The sequence below is a fragment of the Cyprinodon variegatus genome, unplaced genomic scaffold (assembly GCF_000732505.1).
Source record: "Cyprinodon variegatus isolate N-32 unplaced genomic scaffold, C_variegatus-1.0 Scaffold18, whole genome shotgun sequence".
Classification (NCBI taxonomy): domain Eukaryota; kingdom Metazoa; phylum Chordata; class Actinopteri; order Cyprinodontiformes; family Cyprinodontidae; genus Cyprinodon; species Cyprinodon variegatus.
The window spans coordinates 1,333,441-1,356,718 of record NW_015150471.1 but is presented as its reverse complement, the minus strand read 5'-3'; the positions used below and the strand labels follow the sequence as shown (position 1 = coordinate 1,356,718).

General features: G+C 37.8%; 3 protein-coding genes across 9 annotated transcripts in view; 1 reads left to right on the top strand and 2 right to left on the bottom strand.

Moving 5' to 3' along the window:
* Positions 1–1,509, bottom strand: part of LOC107093022 (glucose-6-phosphatase-like) — a 3,603-nt gene extending 2,094 nt beyond the window's left edge. The window contains exons 1-2 of the mRNA XM_015387823.1: positions 1,180–1,509; positions 991–1,100 (exon numbers count right to left, since the gene is read on the bottom strand). Coding sequence (XP_015243309.1) covers positions 991–1,100; positions 1,180–1,397 — 328 coding nt within the window. The 5' untranslated portion in view covers positions 1,398–1,509. The remainder of the gene's footprint in view (positions 1–990; positions 1,101–1,179) is intronic.
* Positions 1,510–6,772: 5,263 nt separating this feature from the next.
* On the top strand, positions 6,773–9,263 carry g6pc (glucose-6-phosphatase, catalytic subunit). Its single transcript, XM_015387796.1, has 5 exons — positions 6,773–7,045; positions 7,139–7,248; positions 7,712–7,814; positions 8,167–8,282; positions 8,374–9,263. The coding sequence occupies exons 1-5, from the start codon at positions 6,813–6,815 to the stop codon at positions 8,874–8,876; spliced, it is 1,065 nt and encodes a 354-aa protein (XP_015243282.1). The 5' UTR covers positions 6,773–6,812; the 3' UTR covers positions 8,877–9,263.
* Positions 9,264–14,484: 5,221 nt separating this feature from the next.
* Positions 14,485–23,278, bottom strand: part of LOC107092921 (ankyrin-3-like) — a 168,710-nt gene continuing 159,916 nt past the window's right edge. For all 7 annotated transcript variants that reach the window (XM_015387702.1, XM_015387693.1, XM_015387642.1 and 4 more), the window contains 6 exons: positions 21,218–21,761; positions 20,966–21,140; positions 20,125–20,208; positions 18,377–18,821; positions 15,181–15,252; positions 14,485–14,968 (listed from right to left, as the gene is read on the bottom strand). In XM_015387702.1, coding sequence (XP_015243188.1) covers positions 18,549–18,821; positions 20,125–20,208; positions 20,966–21,140; positions 21,218–21,761 — 1,076 coding nt within the window. In that variant the 3' untranslated portion in view covers positions 14,485–14,968; positions 15,181–15,252; positions 18,377–18,548. The remainder of the gene's footprint in view (positions 14,969–15,180; positions 15,253–18,376; positions 18,822–20,124; positions 20,209–20,965; positions 21,141–21,217; positions 21,762–23,278) is intronic.

Genomic DNA, 23,278 nt, shown 5'->3' with positions numbered 1-23,278 from the left:
GAGTTCAAGCCCCACTCCCACAGACAGCCACTTTGGGTCCCTGAACAAGACCCTTAACTCTACACTGCTCCCCCAAAGCCGCACAATGGCAGCCTACTGCTTCCCAAAGGGAATGGGTTAAATATAGAGAGTTCATTTCATTTCTCTGTACTTGTGACAGTGTAATGACAATAAAATCAGAAAAAAATAATAAATTTTTCAGATCTCAAAAAAGGAAAAACTGCAATATTTGGGGATGCCTGCCCTAAACTGTAGGTCTTCAACAGGGGATCCAAGGAGGTACTGCATGGGGGTTCCAAAAGTTTCGGTTGATTATACTTTTTTTTTAAATTTTCCCCCCTGCATATTTTCCAATAATTGAAATGTCTTTAAATCCACATTTACATGAATTCAACACACTGAAGTAAACAGATAAATGGAAACAATGAATCCAATCAGAATCAGAAATACTTTAAGGTGAAATTACTTTCATTACATGACACCATCTGTAATAGAGTGACTATAGGACCAGTTTGATATAACACAATTTCAATATATATAATTAGGGGGTCCCCGCTTCATCTCGCCATCAGTTTGGGGGTCCTTAGCCTGGAAAATGTTGAAGACTCCTGCCCTAAACCACTAGGCCAAAACTCCCCTTGTGCAATTTTTGACCTAAATGTGAATTCTGCTTTAGGTGTTATTAAATCACATCCACTGCAGCAGAACATGCAAGAGGAGGAATATCTTAAATTTAATATCTCTATAAATACCTGAAGATAAAAACTCCTTTAACTGGCCACAAGCAATTAAGTTGTGAACTCATTCATAAATATTATAAATTATATCCATTGAGTGAAGGCCAGGAGATACAGTAGCCTCCTATCAATGATTTACACAAATATTAAGCGCACAAGGAGTTCACTATGTCAGATAAATGTAATAAATCATTGGTTGTTTATTAGGAAGAAGCCTGGCATTCTTTGATCAGCACTCTATCCTGCACCTTACCTGGTCCAGTCTCACATGTGATTGGAAACTGCTGCAGCGAAGGGGCCTTTCCCGCTCTGTAAAACTGGGTCTCATGAACCCACCAGTACGGCCTCTCCCCAGAAAGAACCCTACAATAAAGAATCGTTAATATCAATCACAATCCTGCTAAGTTGCACCTACAGGATTTTTGGAACTATGTTTATTTACCATTTCAGCAATAAATTGAGCCAGTCTCCGATGACAGCCACCCAGATAAGCCTGACCCCCGTGTCTCTGCGTATGTAGAACCAGACGGGGAACAGGCAGAAGAACGTGGTGTGCAAATCAGCCACGGCAGAAGCAAGGCTGAAAAGGCCCTCGTACCTGCTGTATCTGGTCTGCAGGTGAATGGCCAGCTCAACCCCCCAGCTGTGAAGGAGATCCATGATATCACAGCGAAGACCTCAGAAGGAGGATGATAGCTGGAATCTGGCCTCCTTTGTCTTATTTGCAGGGACCTGTTACTGCAACGCTCTCTCTCAAACTGTCCTGTCTGCTTGTTCTCTTTGTGATCCGGACTTTACTCAAGGCTAGCAGATTTGTTTGCCTTTGGGACAGTACAGACAGGCAGTTCCTTAACCTTTACACCCGTCCAGAGGCCCCGTCTGTTAAAACCCATCAATAAAGAAGCCAATTTCTCCCCATAGTTACAGGAGAGTTTTTCGTCTCTTAAAGAGTAGAGAACATTTTATTGTATTATACTTTTTTAAAAATGTCATAACACAATAAAATATCATCAAAAAACAAAAGATATTAGCTGAAGCAGAGGGATTTGTAGAAATGGCCTACATTTCATGCCATTTACTTTTGTACTCTATTTTTGTCCACATTTAAGTACAATTTAAACATCATCCATCCATCCATCCATTCATCCCAAGGCGCTCCCAGGCCAACCGAGAAACATAGTCCCTCCAGCATGTCCTGGGTCTCCCCCTGGGTCTCCATCCGGTGGGACGTGCCTAGAACACCTCACCGGGGAGACGTCCAGGAGGCATCCTAATCAGATGTGCGAGCCACCACAACTGGCTCCTCTTTAGGTGGAGGAGCAGCGGCTCTACTCTGAGTCCTCCCCGGATGACTGAGCTCCTCACCCTGTCTCTAAGGGAGAGCCAGGACACACTACGGAGAAAACTCATTTCAGTCGCTTGTATCCGCGATCTTATTTTTTCAGTCATGATCATAATGAACCAAAGCTCATGACCATAGATGAGGGTAGGAACGTAGATCGATGGTAAATCGAGAGCTTTGCTTTTTGGCTCAGCTCTCTTCACCACAACTTAAACATCAAATAATAAAAAAAAAACAAAATAACAAAGTAACACCGCACTGACCTCCACCCAACCCGCCACACATACAGTCATACCCCACACCCCACAAAAAAAAATAAATTTATGAATATATATTATTTTACATGTCCAGCATTTGAGAGGTTTCAATGGATAGGGGAAGTAACGGCTTGGCCTCCAAAATGTTATTTTTTAACTTAATGTGAAAACAACAACCAGCAATTGTTTAAAGGAGCTCACTGATTCCCTGGTCATATTGAGAGGTGGAAAAGTCTGCAAGGTTATAAAATGTCCGCCCTTTCAACATAATAAAATCTATTCCAAGATGCACAGGCAGTTAGTTTAAAAAGAAACCCTATATTTGAGAACATATCCATTGGAAACATCAAGAATTTATATGGAAAAGTTAATTTAATTCAGTAATTGAATTAGATAAAGTCATACATAGATGCTTAAACAGAAAGTGATCAATTTAAAAGGTTTTGCTGTGTATTTAAATAATTCTGCTAATGAAAGCAAACATTTAGATTCTAGAGATTCAGGACACAACATCCACAGGATGCCTCCACAGATTTATGTGGAACCTTCTGCTACTGCATCCAAGCATTGTGGTGATGAGCCTGGGACACTGCTGGGATGTTAGGGAAGCATTGTTTGCTTTAATAGCAGCCTTTCTGGACATGCTCTGCTTAAGGTAGCTTGACATTGAGGTTGCTGTATGATTTGGATTGTGATGTTCTTTTAGGATAACTGAAGTTCCTGTGTTTTATCTGAGTTTCTTTTTTTTCCCCATTTTTTATCCTCTGGTGCTGGATATTTTTGGACATTTGTTAAGTTATATAACCATAGCAACAATAGCAAGTTGTTTTTTTTTTTTTTTACCCTTCGTACCACCTGAGTTGAAAAAGAAGCCCAGAGGGTGCAGAACTGGAGTAAGGAGAAGAGAGAGGAGCAGGAAATTGAAGCCATCTCTTCCATCAACCACTAACCCTAGCAATCCAGAATAATAGGAATGCAGTATTATGTGTTTTACTGATGTCTGTAGGATCAGATCCTGGACTTTAGTGTCCAGGTGTTCAGGCTTTCTGACCATATGAGCAGACAGATTAAAAAAGGCTGGAAAACTCAAAGAAGTGGTCTGACAGTGCTTGTAAATAACTGATGGGGTCGTCCAGAACACAATTGAGCAGATATTAACCAGTTTTGTTTTGGTAACTCTAATTAGCAGCATTGGATCTACGCTGGAACGTCTGACAGACCTTCTCAGTCCCAACAACATCTTCATGGGATTAAATATGATCTTATTATTTCACAAATTTAATCCCAATGTAAGAGAATTGAAAACCTATTTGTTTAAGAAAGCATTTGAATTCTAGTATATTAATAAATAAATCTCACATTGGAGAAATTTTATCTCTGCATTTAACCCATCCCCTTGGGGAGCAGTGGGCTGCCATTGTGCGGTGCCCGGTGAGCAGTTTCAGGTTAAGGGTCTTGCTCAGGGACCCAGAGTGGCAGTCTGGGGGATTGAACTCCAAATCTCAGGATTCAAAGCCCTATGCCCTTACCACTAGGCCGCCACTCCCTCTGAGGGTTATTTTATTACCGTGTCTTTTGACCGTAAATGTAATCTTTTAATTTGTATTGTAATTTTGTGAAGCACTTTGTGACTTCTATGTCTGTGAAAGGTGCTATATAGATAAACATTACTTAATTACTTACAAATTGAGTTTGTTTAATGGGGTAACTTCTCTGTAAACTGTTTTAGACAATATAGACCTTTTGAAAAAGAAGAACTTTGATAATAGGAGGCGGGTTCCTTGGTTCAATACACAGCTTTGCACTTTGAAGCATATTGCTTGGAAACAGGAGAGAAAATTCAGCATTATATTCCTAGAGACTGTGCTAAATTTGGAAAAATAGTCTACTAATATGGCCCTTTCTTAGAACTGGAGCAGTATATTTAGTTTTATGTTGGAGGATAACAAGTATAATCTTTTATTTCATTTTATTACAGTTGCCAAACTCACACAAAGCTATGGCTCTGTTGAACCCTCCATTCCCCCTGCTTTTAGGAGCAGTGATTTTATTGAATTCTTTATCAATATGATTGGTTCTATTACAAATAGGATCATTGGGACCCCTCCAAATATAACCAGAGGTAACCATTGAACCTAAACTGTGTCTGGACTGTTTCTATCCAGGTGAGCTTTCAGAGTTAGCAACATTACGAGCTTCTTCTATGCCTTCAACTTGAATATAAGATCAAATTCCTTTGAAGTTATTTAAGAAAGTATTCCCTCTGATTTTCTCCTCCATTTTTAGATATGATTAATCTATCTGTTACAGTGAATGTATTGCAGGCTTTAACGGTAGCTGTAACCTTTTCTTAAAGGGGTCATAGAATGCAAAACCGAGTTTCCATTGTCATTGATGAATAACGATAGTTCAGTAGGTGAAATGGACGTACAGAGTAGTTCAAACCCCATCGACACCTCCTTTCTCTGCAAATCTCACAATTCTAAACTTCCACCTTAAAACGTGCAAATCCAAACGAAGAACCTTGCCTTGTTGCCTTGTTTGGTTCTGGCCTGTACTTTTGTCACCCCCCGAAATTGACATACAGACCAGCTCACTGGTTCAGTATCCTAAATGCAGCGTTCCAGGCTGCACCGAGAAAAGGGAATATGTTCACGGTCTTCCCAAGGATACAAAGACTCGACAGGCATGAACAATTTTTGTGTAGCAGAAGATCCCTGCAAAGTTTGATGCTCACCTGTTCATTTGCTCTAAGCATTTTACCGAAGACAGCTTTATCTAAATCTAAATCTTGAACAGTCCAAAGCAGGATTTGCTAAACTTCTTTTACTGAAACGAGGGGCTGTTCTGGGTGAAGCACAGGGACGCCGGTGTCCTGACCAACCCCTGAGCTCACGGCTTGGATCTGCTGCCCCGTAGTCGACCAAAATCCTGGACGATTTTGAAATTCCCCCTGGACATTTTTTTAGGTATGAAAAGTAGGACATGTCCGGGAAAAAGAAGACATCTGATGACCCTACCTTATCAACAATTTGATGTTTCAGTGAGTGAGTGCTTGTTGCTATGATGCATCTTTGCTCAGCAGCTTCGCTCGTTGTAAACCAACCAATCAGTGCACAGCTCATCTAAATATTCATGATCATACCATAAAAGGAAGAAAACCTGTTGTTTCATTCTAGGGCTTTTAACCAGGCTTGCATTTGGGCTCATAGAACAGTAAATATGCCATTTTCAGCCCAACCAATGTTACACACCCTATTTGGAGACCTTAAGGGCCAGCACCAAATACCCTATAGAATCTTTCTATGACCCCGTTAAGAAAACCTCTCTTGGTCATTTAAACTGTGGACCTAAATTTTATTAAATTAATTAAAATAGTTTTTAAAGTGACTACTTACACAGTAATGACCTTTTTGAAGAGTTTCATCATCGGTCTGAAACAAGTCTTGTAAAAGTCACCAATGACATCCTCATGGCTTCAGGTAATCGACGTGAATCTGTACTGAAGAGTCAAACACAGACTGTAAGCGAAGGAGCATCGAGGTGGAGCATGTCCTGCAACTCAATGACTCAATGCAAGTTGGTTTTCTTTAATATACAATTTTAAACCAATTTGCCTGTATGATCTGATTGAAATGTCTCTGAGAAGAGCGTTGAGATGACGTGTGTGGAGAACTGATATTATTTAAATAAAATTAAATGGAAAATAATTAAATCTTACTTCATAAGGATGTTTAGAACAACTAAAGATATATCAAAAACAGATCTGCATTTTAAAAGCACTGAGGTGGCAAATTTGCTGAATGAATAAAAGATAACAGATCATCCACTTTCTTAGAAAGGTGACATGTACTGTAATGGCTTTTATCCAAACAGAACCTGCTACACAGATTCTTTTTTCATATATCTCCATTTTTCTGGGCCGTCTTGCATGATCTCCTGGCATTTGTTCAGTTTGATCATCAAGTGTTTCCTCCTTTCTGCTCAGCTCCAAGCCAGTTGTTTAATCTTTGATCCTGTTATATAAACCACAAACAGGTTGCTCCATCAAAGAGCAGTTTGTCCAAATCATCAAAAGAACAATTGCGTAACTCTGAAATGGTTAAAAAAATGTATTTTCGATTAAGCATAAAAAAAGAAGAATTTCAGGAAAGTGTGGATGTCATTCATTACGCAGGTCACAGGTTTGGCCTCTTCTTTGAACCCTTGAACAGTGACTCAGTGGGAAAGTCTCCAATTGTCTTTTTGTTTTCCCTTTATCTCATCAACTTGTTTGTGTGACGAACCTCCCAAACTCAGTGCTTTATTACACATGTGTAAGGTCCAAAGATCAGGGTGAGCATGCGTTTGTGTAGTGGGTCCCCGGGTATAAAACCAACCAGCTGTGTCACTGATAGCAACAGTCCTCTTTTTTTTTTTGAACCAACTCTCTCACAGCTCTGCACACTGAGACCTTTCTGCTTCCTGCAGGCTAAGATGTTCACTGATATCATGGATGCCATGGAGGGTTTTGGGGTGAGCAGCACCCGCTACCTGCAGACCAACTATAAAGATGCTCAGGGCCTTTTTCTCTGGGTCTCCTGGGCAGCGGACCTCAGGAACACCTTCTTCATCTTCTTCCCGCTTTGGTTCCACCTGCGGCCCTCAGTGGGCATCAAGCTGATCTGGGTGGCTGTAATCGGAGACTGGTTGAACTTGGTGTTTAAATGGTGAGCTCAATGTTCTTCTGAAATAAGTCAAATAAGCTGATTTTTTTTTAAGATCCTAACATATTTTTTTGTATTTCTTCTGTTTTCCTTCAGGATCCTTTTTGGAGAGAGGCCATACTGGTGGGTCCATGAGACAGCTTATTACACGGATGCATCCCGTCCTCACATTGAGCAGTATCCAATGACCTGTGAGACCGGACCAGGTGAGAGATGCCACTGCACATGCATCAACTCAAAACATACATATACTTCCTGATGTAGAATTATTATTTTTTACACTTTTCGTAACACGGCAGGACATTTGGAGCACTTTAGGGCCACTTTGCATTTCTTTCTTGTCATTTTCTGAAAAAAATATAAGAAAGAAGTTTTTGGTTGCATATTTGGTTAACTTTCCACAGTTCATTTATATTGCATAATAAAAAATATGGCAGCATAACATTTATGTAGAGTTTAGAGTAGAAAACCCCCCATTAAAAATGCCATTGAGAGATGCATATAGAATTATATTTCAGATGCATAAAGCACTCAAAGAAGATGAACACATTTGATAAAGCAAACAGATTTAATTCTTTCATTAGATTAATTGCACACATAAATGCAAGTTTTTGTGTTTTGCAGCTTTTTTTTGGTGTTAATACCAACTTTCTGTCATTGTAAATCTAGGCAGCCCATCTGGCCATGCTATGGGAGCTGCAGGAGTCTATTACACCCTTATGACTTCCATTCTCGCCATTCTGACCAGCAAGAAATCATCAAACACAAACTGGTGAGAAAAACAACAGATTGGCAGTTTCTGTTTTGCAGAACCCCATGTACCCCCATGACGTCGGAGCTGTTTACCACTTTGATGTATCAGGAGCTTATCATTCAGGACACACTATCTGTTCCAACCACGGTTGATCATTGACTTCTGCACACTGAGTGTTATTTCTGGGTTGTTTTTACTTTCAGGCAGATTAATTGCTGTTGATATGGGATTGATAAAGGGGTTAAGTGTTATATTGCATTAAAAGGTTCCGTTACATAGCTGATAATCTGAAATGTTGAATCTTATGATAAAAAAAAACAAAAAAACAAACTGATTTTAAGTGTCTAAAATCTTTTTTTTTTTTTTGCAGGTATCTAAAGGCTCTACTATGGTCCGTGTTTTGGGGCGTCCAGGTGTGTGTGTGTCTTTCAAGGGTCTTTATTGCCGCCCACTTCCCCCATCAGGTCGTTGCAGGAGTCATCTCAGGTCAGTGCAGAGTTTCTACAACCTTGCAGGATCCTAATCAGACAGTAGCTATCCATGAAGCCTAATATCTGATTTGCTTTGATGTTTCTAGGAATGATTGTGGCTGAGGCCTTTAACAGAACTCAGTGGATCTACAGCGCCAGTATGAAGAAGTACTTCTACACAACGCTCTTCTTGACAACTTTTGCCGTTGGCTTCTACGTGCTCCTAAAAGGCGTTGGTGTCGATCTTCTGTGGACCCTGGAGAAAGCCCAGAAGTGGTGCATCAGACCTGAGTGGGTCCACCTGGACACCACCCCCTTCGCCAGTCTTCTTCGCAACATGGGTACCCTGTTTGGCCTTGGTCTGGGCTTGCACTCTCCCCTGTACACCGAAACCAAAAAGAGCAGCAATGCATCAGCCAAAGTGGGTTGCATTGTCAGCTCTTTGTTCTTGCTGCATCTGTTTGACTCCTTCAAGCCTCCCACGCACACCGCAGCCCTCTTCTACTTGCTTTCCTTCTGCAAGAGTGCGACCGTGCCCTTGGTCACTGTTAGCATCATCCCATACTGCGTGAGCAGAGCTCTGACCCAGCAGAGGCAAAAGGGGATGTGAGAAATGACAATTGGTGAAAAAAGAAATGCAAACATTGACTGTTGGGAGACAATGAACATTAATAACAATAATAGAAAGCCTTTTCTTTGGTGCTTTCGCTTTATATGACTGTTTGACTCAGGAAAAAAAGCTTGGAATGAATGATGAGAATTTGCATATTGTGTCATTTAGACACAGAACTCTGATGTAACAATAACAGAAAGCATTATCCAGGATGCTTAGCGGCACTTACAAAGAACTGTTGTAAAGATAAAATATGATAACTGCAGCTTTTCCAGAGTTCTAGAAAGAGATGAATGAGCCTATTTTTGAATGTTAGCTTCTCAGCTTTGATATGCTATTTCTGTTATGAAACTATTGTATTTTTCTGTGTTTTCTTTTTTAAAGTTGGCAATATTTTTTAAATAAAATAGAGAGAAAACCTTTGACCTGATTTTTATTTTAACAGTTACACAACCAGAGACCTGCGATAGTTGACCAATCACTGCTTTTTATGCCGAGTTAATTACATCCTGCCCTCGAGGGAAGATAGCCACTTTTGTGTTTTACAATAGCTGTAAAAAGTTTGATAAGTTTACTCTTACTTTTTAAAGATATTGAAATATTTCCCATAAAGTTGCAATACACAAACAAGCATGAGGGAAGCTGAGGTTTTAAAGGGCAGTTTGGGCAAATTCAGTAATATTTTTCTGGGGTCATTTTCATTAGATCAGAATATAACTTCCAATTAGGCCAGTGGGTCAGATTCATATACTTTTTATAATAACCTCACAGCAGGTCCTAAACATACTGTACTTTTCATTAAGCCCAGATTTCTGAATTACTTTTTTAATTAGACTGAAGTAATATTCTACAATTAAAAAATATTTTAACAGCTAAAGGCAGAAAATCATTATCATAGACAGACATAAAGGCTTAAAAAACAGTTTTTGGAAAATGAATCTACGTATTATGTTTCTCTTAGCAAACTGTGTCTAAATAAAGGAATATATCTACAGTATCCATAGTTATTGATTAAGACTGTATAAAGTTTTACTGTATATGGACACTTAGTCATTCTCAGTCTGATATTTTAATTATAATTTATGCAGTTCTATGGGGAAAATCTTTCATCAAACCAAGGAGAAGATTATTTAAAAAATGAATTCTGGAAATAAATGAAAATAAATCATTATTTAGAAATTAATTAGTTTCATGTAATTAACCCTCATATATATTTATCATTAATCCCACTAAGGTTAGGGCGGCATATAGTGAAAGATAATCTGACTTGGTGTAAATTACCCAATATCTTAATCTAAATAGTTCAGGTTCTTCTGATTTGGAACTCATGGCGAATATTGACGCCAAATAGCAAATAGTGTATCCAGATACCAGGAAAAAATACCCAACATTATTCCCATTGAAGCAGTTTTCCATAAAAAAAAAAAAAAAAAAACAAAAAACAAAGAAACACACCAGCCTTTAACTGATACATTATCACTGAATCTATATAATTTTTATGGCAGTGCACTTATTTTATGACTTTATAAGAACATTTGAATTTCCTCTTAAATGATTTCCAAATATATTTCTGTTTTTTAGTGTGAATAATACTCAGTTTCCATCCAAAAATTCCTTTGATATTTTACATTTATATATTGCTGATGATAAACAAAAATAAGTATTCAGTATAGTTTGCAAAGGTCCCTTAAATGGTCCTGATGGGCTACTTAATTTGAAAAACAAGCAAAAAAAAAAAAAAAAAAAAAAAAAAAAAAAAAAAAAAAAGATAAACATAAATTTTACATTCTACTGCCACACTCAAGAAGTTAAAGAAAGGAGTTTATCGTGTAAAATCTTTGCAACAATATCAAAATTATTAACAATAGAGAGTTTGAAAAAGAAAAAAAACTGGATGATAAACAAAAAAAATTCATAAGAAATTAGAAAACAGTCACAAAAGGTGGGACTATTGTTGTTTTCACATACAGGGTGTATATTTACCTTTTCAAATAAGGGCAAGTCTGTACATAGATATGATCCGTCGCCACTGATTAGGTCTGGGAAAAGGGAAGTCTGTGACTCTCTGAAAAAACCGCTAACCTGTGAGCCAGTCCTGGATAAAGTGTGAGAAATCATAGTTTTAACAAAGTAAAACAGAATGGTTATGATAATAGAAACAGAAGCACTTCAAAACTCAGTGAGCACCTTTAATGTCTGAAGACAGAAACCATTGAGGGAGAGAATTGATCGATGGCTCACCGACAGAGGCATGGCCCTCAGCCCGACTTGCAGTGATGAAACAGATCCACACGTCATGCTTCTGTCTGACAGCTGGTTTGCACACATGCAGGATGTGGTGCAAGCTGAAAATTCAATATTTTTGTTTGTGAACTTCGTATTGAGACAAGCTTTTGTGTCAAACGACTTGTGACACAATTTTGGACCTTAAATGTGCAGTTTTACAAAAAAAAAAATTTGTAGGTTTTTAAAGGGATTTTAGGTAAACATGAATTTAGCTGCACTTAGACAAAACTGCAATGTAAGTTTATTTTACCTTAACAAAATAAAAGCTTGACTCCTACATGTTTGCATGAAACATACCTAAGCACATTTTATTTGAGTTTCATGGAATAAAACCTACACAGATTTGTCAAAAACAGAAAATTGGGGAACTCTAACATTATTTTTACAACTACAAAACATTTAAATCCCAACAAGTATAGTGTGCATATGAATTTAGCCTGTTTAACTCCAATTAGCCCTAGAATCCCTAGTTTTGACTGATTATTTCACTCATTATTTAACACAGAAACATGTTTAGAACTATCTGGCTTAATGAGAAAACAATTCTACAAAATTACAGAGCAGAAATTGCCATTGTTGCTTTCTTTGATTATCGTTCTTCAACCACTTGTTCCTTTTTTCATTAACTTAACCTTTTGTGATTTTCTGAGAGTTTTTGAAACTTTGGATGGTTATTATTTAGCTGTATTTGTTTTCTTTTTATTTGACTATAAATTGACTATAAAGAGATAAACACTCGTCATTAAATTTGCTTCAAACTGTCTCTTGTTGTCTTATTCTGTTGCATTTAAGCTGTTAGTGTTCCTGAGCTTTTTGTTTCATTATGGTGCTTATGTTTAATCCTGAAGTGTCACTAGGTGTCCCCCTGCTGGAGGAATAATGGTAAAAACAACCAAAAGCTGCTATTTCTATAGAAAAAAAAAAAAAGAGTCCTTGTTACTTATTCACTTGTGTTAAAATTCCAATTTAAGATTGGTTTATATTACTTCAAAATATTAACTTCAATCAAATATTTAAACGCTTTGGAAATAATAATAATAATTTTCAGCAATTCAAAGAAAAATTTTAAAAAAATAATCTTTAAAAATTAACCATCAAGCAGAAGGTGTCAGTCTGCTCAACAAATGGTGTTTTAGTCATAAAGGATTAAATAAAATGGTTATTTTAAAGATATTTTTCAGTAAAACCTTTAAACAAATACCTCTTTACTTAAGTAAATGCACAGGTATTTTTGTAATAGTTAAAGTACAGACTGGTTCCGTTTAAATAAGTAAAAAAGTAAAAGTGCAGGTTCTACATTGTACTTCAGTATAAAAGTTAAATAAGGACTGTTTCTTAAATAATACAAATAATTTTTTAAAACTATTCTTTAAAAAAGTCCTCATCACAGAAAATTTGTTACATTTCTTTTTCTTACTGTGTCAGTGGAGATAAATATATAAATATATATATATATATATATATATATATGTATATCTACATATAGATATCTATATACAGATATCAATATCTATATCTGTATATAGATATATTTATATATAGATATATCTATATATAGATTTATTTATATATAGATATAGATATATGTCACAGGGCAACACAGGGACAAACCAGACAAACAACCTATCACACACACATTAACACCTAAGGAGAATTTAGAGAAGTCAATTAACCTAACAGTCATGTTAGAACATGCAAACTCTATGCAGAAAGACCCGGGCTGGGAATCAAACCCAGAACCTTCCTGCTGCAAGGCCACTGTGCAGCCCCCTCTGTCAAACCTTTTCATAAAAATACCAGGACTGATTTTTGCATTCTGGGATGTCCCAGATGTCACCTAGGTGTTCTGCATGATCAAAAAATAAATCAAGAATAAAGTTTACAAAAAAGAGTCCCATTGAAATGATGTTTAAGTCTTAATATGTGATTCATAATCGACTTGTTTATAGCTCTGCAGATCCCCTCACACGGTGGACAGCCTCACAATGTACAGCTGCTGTTTTCCCAATTCCATGATACACCCAATGTCTGCATATTCCAAACAGCAGTACACCTCTTCTAAGTCCTCAAATGACATTATTGTCAGACATTATCTTCAATTTCTCTCAGGAATTTATTGTTTATCTGAACAAACAATGTCCCGTCTGAACAGGAGGGTTCCCCATCCTTGGCTTGTTGTAATAATCGTAGACAGCCTGTTTACTGAAAACACCAACAAACAAATCTTTGCATTCAACCAGGTCGTGACATCATTCTACCCATCATTTATGATGCAACTTGATTCATACCTTTCATAGGTGATCTTCCACACAGAAAAACAACAACGGCCCACAGTCATTTGGTTAAAACACAATTTATTTTTTTTTTTGTTTAAATAATTTTGAATCATCCAGGGTTGGCTATGTTGGTTTGTTATACATGTTGGTACCAGATTTAATATCAGTGAATGCATCGGGTAGAGATGTGTATGGCGAGAAAAAAAAAAAAAAACAACAAAAGAAAAGAAGAAAAACAAACACAGAAGTAGATTTACAATAAAAGCAAATAAGTAGTGTGATTTGTGTGATTCCAGCTGTTGATACAGTTACAGTTTGGTGATTGAGAATAAAAATCTAATCATGTAAATAACAGATTAACAAGATGAAAGTTGTAAAAATCCAACATAAAAACAGTCCCCTTTGTTAAAAACACCAGTAGACATAGAAGCTATAGTTTGCATGATGGGAATAAAGTTTATGGTGTTACACACACACGTCCTCACACACACACACACACACACACCTCCATACTCAGGGCTGCTAGCAGTTAAGCGCTAATACTCCAGTCTGTAGGTTAAATCAGACAAAACCGTCTGTCCTTCACTGGATCCAAAGGGAAACTTTATTGTCCCACAACTTGAATGTGGAGTGTGTTTATTAAATCAAAGAGAGCCACAGATGATAGACACTTGTGTTATAATGAGTCTGAACAGAAAAAAGTTCTGTCAAACCCTCTCTAATTGTATTACAGTGCTTTAAAATTAGAAGAAAAAAAAAGCAAACATTAAAAATACAGTGCCATAACATGCAGCAAAATATAATTTCTCTGAAGAACATTCCACAGCAGAGGAGCTGTTCATTACAGACATCCGACATGGAAAATCACTCTTCGTTTTCTTGCATTCGTTCCTCGCTCACAGAGCTGTTTTGCTCCTTTTTTTTTCATAATTTAGGGAAGAGCAAATCAGGTCACACAGCTAAGTGCACAGACTCTGCAAAGCCTTACCAGCTCAAATCAGTGCATAAACAATCTGTGAAGCTACTCGTTTTTTTTTGTTTTGTTTTTATACAGTGTCATTTATATACAAGAAAATCACCCATTTATTATTAGATTTTATTTTTATAAAAGAAGCACATGGTGCACTCCGGTGCAGCTGCTTCAGATCCAGGAGGAAAACAAACAAAAATCACGGTAGGGTAGAGAGTCTGAGATAGTGGAGTCTGTTCTGTCAGCAGGTCTTTTCTTTGGCTGCGGATGCAGTTCGTTCGCCGTCGATGAGAGAAAGTTCCCGTTCACAGCCGTGAGTGGCCCCTGTGTGTGTTTTCTTCTGTCCTTCTGACAGCGAGTGAGTTCAGTGACATGCTCATGCGAAATCAAGGAAAAGTAACATCATCTTGCTGTTAACCATGCGGTGTAGGAAAATACTTCTAACACGAGTCGGCTGCCTTGAAACGCCTCCACGCCTTTCTTGTTCCTCATGGACTCCAGTTCTGGTGTTTTTTTTTGTTCTTCGAGTGTGTAGCTGCTGTGAACGACTATAAAACCTGGAAGAAAAAGAGGAAAAATAAACATTTTCAAGCAATTAGAAAAATAAAATTGAAACCTCTATTTTGATTCTCTCATTTAAGCTTTGCTTTAATTAAGAGAAGCTACTGCAGATTCCTTTCAGCTACAATATCCCTACAAATCTGACAGTTTGGGCGTTTTGGTTAAAGTGACAACTCTTTTAGACTAAAAGTCTAAATGTTTCTCTTACCATGTTTATGTTAGAGCTTTGTTGTTATGACTGACTCTTTTTCCCGTGCTTCTTGTTGGAACCGTCTCCAGGCTTAGGGGTGAAATGATGACGGAAGCAAAAGGTTCGTCATGGAGACCGAAAAAAAAACAGAATGAATAATAAATTATTCATTTGTTCAAGATAAAACTGATCTCAAAGTATTATTTAAACATATATCGGTTGATCACCACAGCAGGGAGCATGCTGGAAAAAAAATTGTTTAGGGTGAGAGAGTAAGGTTTCTACTGATGTACAAAGAATTTAAACACATTAAACAAAAGCATACGAAAATAAATAAAACATTTTTTCTAGATTCAATAAACACCCATATTTGTTATTTCAAACCTGAAAACACAGCAAAGCAATGCACAATGCTTTTGTTGCAAAACAACTCTTTCTTCCACGTAGGCATCAATGCTGACACGTCATCATAATGTTTAAAATCAGTTTTCTATCTATTTAAAAAATATCAAACATGGCCACTAAATCAGAGGAAAATACTGCATTGAAATGACTTGAATTTAGCACGCTGCAGTAGTGGCTTATTCAAAAAATATCAGACATGCAATTAATCTGGAATATTGTTGTTTTTGATTGCTTAAGCCAATCAAAAATAAATCTCAATGATATAATAAAGTGTATATAATCTTAATTAAACTAGTGGTTTTAAATGATAGATTTCAATATTTGTGCTGCAAATGTTGGAGTTTCTTCCAATAAACAGCATGAAAGATGCATAAAAGAAATAACAGTGTTTAGAGACCCCTTAGCACCCCCCTTCCCCCAGGGCATATTTGCCCTTCAAGATTTTAGCTCACTTGGCTGAATCCTGATGATTCAGGAAAAAAACCTCAGTTCTGCATCCTTAAAGTGAGAAGTCCACATTAAGACCAAATGTGATGCTTTTATTTTGGCTTCGATTTTGCAGGTAACTACTCTTGTTTAGACAAAAGTGAGCAGTAACTACTTACAGATACTCAGTTACATTTACTTAAGTTGTCTTTTGAGAAAATTCTACTTTAAGGTAGTTTTTCTGTATCATATTTGTACTTTTACATAAGTAAAAATATGATGAGGTATCATTACTTTACTTTTTTAAATAAAAATGTCCCAAAGAGACAAACATATACAGTTAATCTGCTGATCCTGCCGTGTCTTTTGGAGGTACAGTGGAAATGCAGCAGAAAGTTTACTGCATCATTAAAGTGAGAAGTCCACATTATGACCAAATGTGATGCTTTTATTTTGGCTTCAATTTTGCAGGTAACTACTCTTGTTTCTCTTTATGGCATCTTAATTGTGTGTGAAAATGTGTAAAAATAATAAGGAGTTTTTAACAATATACTGCAATATGATTAATTCCTCTTACTAGACTGACAGTTTGTTTAAATGTATTATTTCACTACTTACCTTTAAGTTAATTTACTTTTCAAGATAATAAGATATTTAGACGGTAATTACGGTAATTACTACTATACTAGTTACAGATACTCAGTTACATTTACCTGAGTGGCCTTTTGAGAAAAATGTACTTTAAGGTAGTTTTTCTGTATCATATTTGTACTTTTACATAAGTAAAAATATGATGAGGTATCATTACTATACTTTTTTAAAATAAAAATGTCCCAAAGAGACAAACATATACAGTTAATGTCTAAGTGAGATTTCTGTTTTCTACTCGAGCCTCTTTGTTTAAAGGAATAGTACACCCAAAACATGATTAGCCTTCATTTTCTACTCACCCCCATGCTGAACAACACTCTGGAGTACTTTTTTGATATCTCAAATGCATCTGGAGATCTGGGAGGCTTCTTGCTGTCTGCTGGCATTCAAATAATGGAGGTCTATGGTGCCCGAGACAGAAAGGTCCATAAAAGTCCACAAAAAACGTGTCAATATTCCTCCATACTGCTCGTCCAATGTATTCCAAGTGTCCTAAGTGGGTAGCATCCAGAATTTACTCGAAACGAAGTCATTTAGAATGTTTTTAGAGCATAAACAGTAGTGTATAGGATTTCCTGAAAGCGCGCACCTGCGCGTTCATGACGCTACGGAAGCCGGCAGACCAAACCAGATGAAAGTGCGCATTCAGTGTCTGCTCTGCCAATAATGCAAGCGTAGAAGAAGAAATGTGCTGTTTACCTGTGCAAAGAAAGAAACAACGAAAGAAAAATGTCTGAGGACTTCAGTGTTAAGGAAGAGCATGAGTTCTTTGCTGAGCTGAATGCGCACTTTCGTCTGGGTTGGTCTGCCGCGGTTTCCGTAGCGCCGTGAACGCGCTTTCAGGAAATCCTATACACTACTGTTTATGCTCTAAAAACATTCTAAATGACTTCGTTTCGAGTAAATTCTGGATGCTACCCACTCAGGACACTTGGAATACATTGGACGAGCAGTATGGAGGAATATTGAAACGTTTTTTGTGGACTTTTATGGACCTTTCTGCCTCGGGCGCCATGGACCTCCATTATTTGAATGTCAGCAGACAGCAAGAAGCCTCCCAGATCTCCAGATGCATTTGAGATATCAAAAAAGTACTCCAGAGTGTTGTTCAGCATGGGGGTGAGTAGAAAATGAAGGCTAATCATGTTTTGGGTGTACTATTCCTTTAATGTTATGTTCCATCTGCTGGTCGTTTGGAGGTCCAGTGGAAACGCTGCAGAAAGTTTAATGCATCATGTTACAGGAAGTAAATATTATATTCTCACCAACTCTAATATACTGTGAATGAAATTACTGTTTATTTACTGAATATTTTATATTTAGCTTTTTATCTCATTTTCAAAATTTTTAGATAACTTTATAGTTTGCAAATTTATACATTTTTTTAAAACATTAAATCAGATGTTATAATGAGCTACTTTTCCCAATTACTTTTTCACTTTTACTTGAGTAATTTATTAGAAGGCTACTTTTGACTTTTTGTTGAGTAAAAATCTGATGAAGTAAAGCTGCTCTTACTTCAGTACAGTTTTTGGATATTATACCTTCCTTTATGTTTAGACAGTTGGATTTAGTTAGTAGAGAGTCACACCCAGCAAAGAACAAACATGCTGAAACCAGATTAGGACATGTCAGAGTGTTGCTAATGTTATGTGTTTATTTTTTACTAAAGTCAAAGGCAAAGTGGGTGCTGTAAGTCAGTCAATGTGAGGAGGTTGGTTTTAACGCCAACCTGGGTTTTCTCTCTCTGGGCTTCCTCCTTGTGTCCGTGTCGGGAGCGTTTCCCTCTTTTCTTGCCCTTACCGCCCTTATTTCCTGCTGCTGCTACATTTTCTGCTGATGCAGCAGCATCTGCTTCACCTACATCAACAGTCAAAGCTCCTTCCCCTGCCATATTAGGCTGTTCACATTCCCTTCTTTCCTCGGAGTTGAAACCCCGACGCACCACCTTCCTGATAACCTGTAGGGGGCAGAAGCATGTCAGGAAGAGGAGGATAGAGGTTTTTTTTTAAAGGAGGAAAATATGACGGAATGAGAAATGAGATTTTTCTGGGTAGGCTGTAGTGAAGCAGCAGGAGGAGGAGGACAGTTACTTTTCTTGTCACCAGATTCCCATCTTCGTCTATGAATTGCTCCTCAGTAACAGTTTGTCCTGGGATGTTTCTGGCCTCCTCTCCCTGTGGTAAAAGTTGAAAGAAAGGATGAGAGGGAAAACAAAAGGTGGATGGCTGGGAAGGAGAGGGAGGGCAAAAAGGAACTGGGAAAAATTAGGAACCAAAGAAACAAATCGACTCTTCGACAGTTATGAGCACATCAAGCTTATCTTATTAGAAGGTCAAACAGCTTCAAAGAAGTTTGGATCAGAAAGGAACAAAAAAAAACAACAAAATCAACAAAACTTCAAAAAGTCGCATTCATTCAAATCTGCAGTCAAGCAAATAAAACAGTAAAACCGCAACAAACCGGAATGCTTTAATATAACGAGCATCACAGTCAACACAAATTCAACTTTTAAAACATAAAAGTTGATTAACTTCTTAGACCATGTTAATAATCCCCAAAACCCATAAACTTTGCTCAGGAATGGAACGATATTGGCTTCATTAGAACAAGACTAGACTGGATATTTTCCTATAGATGTTCTGAGAATGAAAAATCCTAACTTCTTTGGTTTTATTGACTGGTATGAAGTGTTGAGAAATATATGCTGTTTTAAATAAGTGGGATAATAGGTAGTCTAGTTGTAAAAGAAGAAGGGGGATGGTGGATTTTTTCCCCCTCTAATTAATATAGTCTATTAACCTAAAGAAAAAACCCAGTCGGCCTCAGCAGATGGCCGCTCACACTGAGCCTGTAGTTAGACGCATAATCAAAACAAACTTCCTATTAGGGATTTCCTGCTGGCACAAGTTATTTATCCACATTTCCCTTAAGAAAACTTCCATAAGATTATAGAAAATTAATAACAAGTACAGATTGCGAAAGCCCATGTAGAATGTCATGCTGGAAATGACAGCATTTTATGCCTACCAAAATGGGATTATTTCTCTAGTGGAAATAAGACCTAATAATGCAACTAAATGAACTGATTGGCTCTGCATAACCAAAGAGCTAATGAAAGCCAAACCAAACATCATGCTGCAGGAGTAGTGGCTCACACCAAAAAGCTTTGCAAATATATCAAATCCGGATATAAAACTCAGCTTTAAATGAAAGAATACGGTGACATTTCTTCTATTACACAATTCCACCCGGTTCTGTATTTCCAGCAAAGTCTCAATGAAAACCAATCAACATCATTGCATGTGTCTGCAATACAGGAGCAAACAAACGCTGACATTACATCACTTTATTTTTCATGCTGAGAAAAACACAGCAACAGACGGTAGTCGCACTTGCTTTGAGTTTTAACACTTTTTGTTGCTGACTGAGCTCAGCACTTACACACACCGAGCTTCACACACAGCAAGCCTCACACACCTTGAGAATGACCCGTCTGCGGTACACCCTGGTAGTGACTGTGGTCTCGTCATCAGAGCTGGACTCACCAGCTCTGATGGTTTCCTGGTGAAGGCAACCCAGCAGCAAGGCATTGTTATTAACCCCATATGTGTCTAGACTTAGACTTAGACTTCTTTATTTGTCATTTTGTATGCACAGAGTGCATACAGAACGAAATTGCGTTGCATACAGCTTATGAACATTGCATTGATATTTCAAATGAGATGGAATACCTTTCCGGATTGTTACACACGAGTTATACAAAAAGTGCAGCAGTGGTCAAAGTGTAAACAGTGCAGTGGATAAAAACAGTGTGCAAATTGCAATGGTTCAGTGCAAATAGGCATTTGTGCAAAAAATGCGTTATATGAGAATAGAAATGAGATGAACTGAGAAAGCTAAAAGTTAAATGTTCAGCAGCATTTGATGCCCGATAATGTGCAATAGGTGCAGAGTTCGGTTGGTGGATCAAAGGTTCAACAGTCTGAGGGCAGTGGGGAAGAAGCTGTTGCAGAACCTGGTATGCACACATTTAAAGTATGCCACATTTATTTTCTATGAATCATTTTAAATGCAGGGTAGAAATGCTCCAAATAGAGATTGTAGCCTTGATTTCAAACTTTAAATGAGAGTGTTTTTTTTTTTTTTTATCTCTTTCCTTCATTGAATTAAGATGAACTACCTCTTAACAAAAACCAGAGGCACATTTCTTCTATTTTATATATTATGGTCTTTAGACAAACAATTTGTTTGAGGCACAGTTAAAATCTGCAGCTCAGACATCGGATAAAGTAAATTTCCCTTGGTGGAAGACTCTCACCTGGACTTTGTGCTGGGATTTTTCACCCCCATCCTCTCGTCCTCTGCCAGGTCCCGCTGTCCTGCTATCCTCATCTGCTCCGTTCCCCTTGGCTCCTTTTTCTTTTGTTTCCCTGTCTGTGTGGCCTCCGTTCTGAGCCGGCGGCTGCTCCAGGGAATCAGCCGGACTGTCGGGACTGAATTAGGTAAAAGGTTTCAGATCTAAGTTGATTTCTAAGTGCACTTATTGCATAGTTTAGCAGATGAAGCCTACCTGCTCTCTGTGTCTTTGCTGATGTGTCCAGCTGTGGCTCCAGACGTCTCGGCACTCCAGCCTGGAACCGAAGAAATGTTTTGTTCTGCTTGCCGTACTTGCTCTAGGATCGCATTCACTCTCTCCTCGGTCATCTCCTCTTCCTCCACGCCTCCCTCCAGCTGTATATCTTCCAGCAGACTCCGCAGTCGCTCCTGGGTCATTTCCTCTTCTTCCTCTCTTCCGTTTTGTTGGTTCCCTGCCCTTCGGTCATTATCTGGCATCTCTACAGAGATCCCTCTGTCTCCCGCAGTCAGAAGTGTATCTTCCGGCCCCGCAATAGGAGGTTCTGAGCCATGGGCTGGGACCACCGTGGGGGGTTCGCTGCTGGAGGTGCTTGTAGTCTGAGCAAGCGAGAGGTCACTAGGTCTGGTGAGCGTGGTCCTACTAGGGGACGCTATGCTAGCTTCACCCTCACTAAAGAACTCATCGGAGCGTAGGGGGGTACAGGGGACGTAGTTGAGTTCTGTTGGGGTTTTCAGTTCCAGATCTATAATGTGGTCGCCTGGATGGATGGCAGGAGTAAAGGATTAGAGGATGGATGAAGGAGGGAGAGAGGAAACAGAGGGAGAGGAAGTGGAAGGGAGAGGTGAAGTTGTGGAGGTGATAAATGAAAAACATTTACTTATGTAACATTTAGAAGCTTTCTGTTCAAAAGCCATTTTGAACAAAGTAAACACAAGAAAGCAGCAGAACATGTAAACTCTTAAGGGTTTTTCAGTAGGTTTTCTATATTTTGCATACATTGAATGAGGAGTTTGTATAAAAGTGACATTTTAGAAGAAGTAAGGCTTAAGATATCTTCATTTGTTTGGCTGTGACTCCGTCCTGGAGATAGAAATCACCTGGGCTGCGGACATCAACTCCTCTGATTATAACTAATAGAGCCGAGCCTGCTTTTCAGTGTTTAGTCCTGTTTCTCTATTAGACCTTTTTTGTTTTTGCTTGAATTGTTTCTAGAAGCAGTGAAGACCCAAATGTGAGTATAAAAATATTTTTAAAAAGTGAAGTTTGGCATAAAAGGCCCATTTAAGGCTTGATTAAACTAATTTGCAATCATATATTTATTCTTCTAGTCTTCTGTGAAGAGACCTCATCAAAGCACTACTTCCAGTTCAAAAATATATATATATATATAAAATGAAAACTATATTTCAAAATAACACAAAAGAAATGAATTCATCTCATGTCTTTCCCATTCTCTTATTGGTTGTTTTGGTAATGAATATGGAAACCAGGAAAGGTTTTATAGCATACATAGGATAAGCAAAAAACAACCAAGCAGTCATGTTTCTATTAGAATGTCCAAACAAGTTAATTTTTATTTAAAATCTAAATAAAAAAAATGAAAAAATAAAACCACCCCTGTTGAGTTTACATGTTCTTCTGCAGGATAAACTTTAAACGACAGCTTGAGTGTAATTTGTATTTGGGACTTCTGAACCAAGCTTTAAGTCACAATACGCTAAAAAAGGATGGAGACATAGATATAAAGAGACACAAAAACATGTGAATGTGAAACCTGTAATCATAACCACTCAGCTGCATGAATACAGTGCCTTTGCAAACATAATTATGCCCCTTTAGACCTTATCACTTTTTCATGTGGCGGCCAAGACATTCAGCCTTTTGGATTTTATGTGACACATCAAACCAAAATTGATCATTATTGTACAAGAAAAATTTTCAAAATAATTTTTTTACAAACAAAATTCATTTAAGTGCTATGGGGTTACTTTTCTTCTAAAGAAATGGGGAAACTGAAGTCAACTCTGGGGCTATACTGGACAAAAACATGCAGATCTAAAATAAATAACTTCTACAAGCATTGATGTAGGAGGACTAAATGCAAACCCTTAACCTGACTCCGCCAGATGGATTTGCTCTGCATATCCATCTGGAAACCTTCCGTTGAAGTAATTTTGAGAAGGGGCGAAAATACTGGTTAGCTGATTGGCCTATGTTGGTGATAGACGGGCCAAATAAACCAATCAGGTCAACGAAGCATATGACGCACTAACA

Excerpts from the sequence above, each read along its gene's own strand:
- g6pc (XM_015387796.1), top strand. The coding sequence starts at position 6,813 with ATGTTCACTGATATCATGGATGCCATGGAGGGTTTTGGGGTGAGCAGC. Across the intron at positions 7,046-7,138 it reads TTGAACTTGGTGTTTAAATG|GATCCTTTTTGGAGAGAGGC; the intron begins GTGAGCTCAATG and ends GTTTTCCTTCAG. Across the intron at positions 7,249-7,711 it reads GACCTGTGAGACCGGACCAG|GCAGCCCATCTGGCCATGCT; the intron begins GTGAGAGATGCC and ends TTGTAAATCTAG.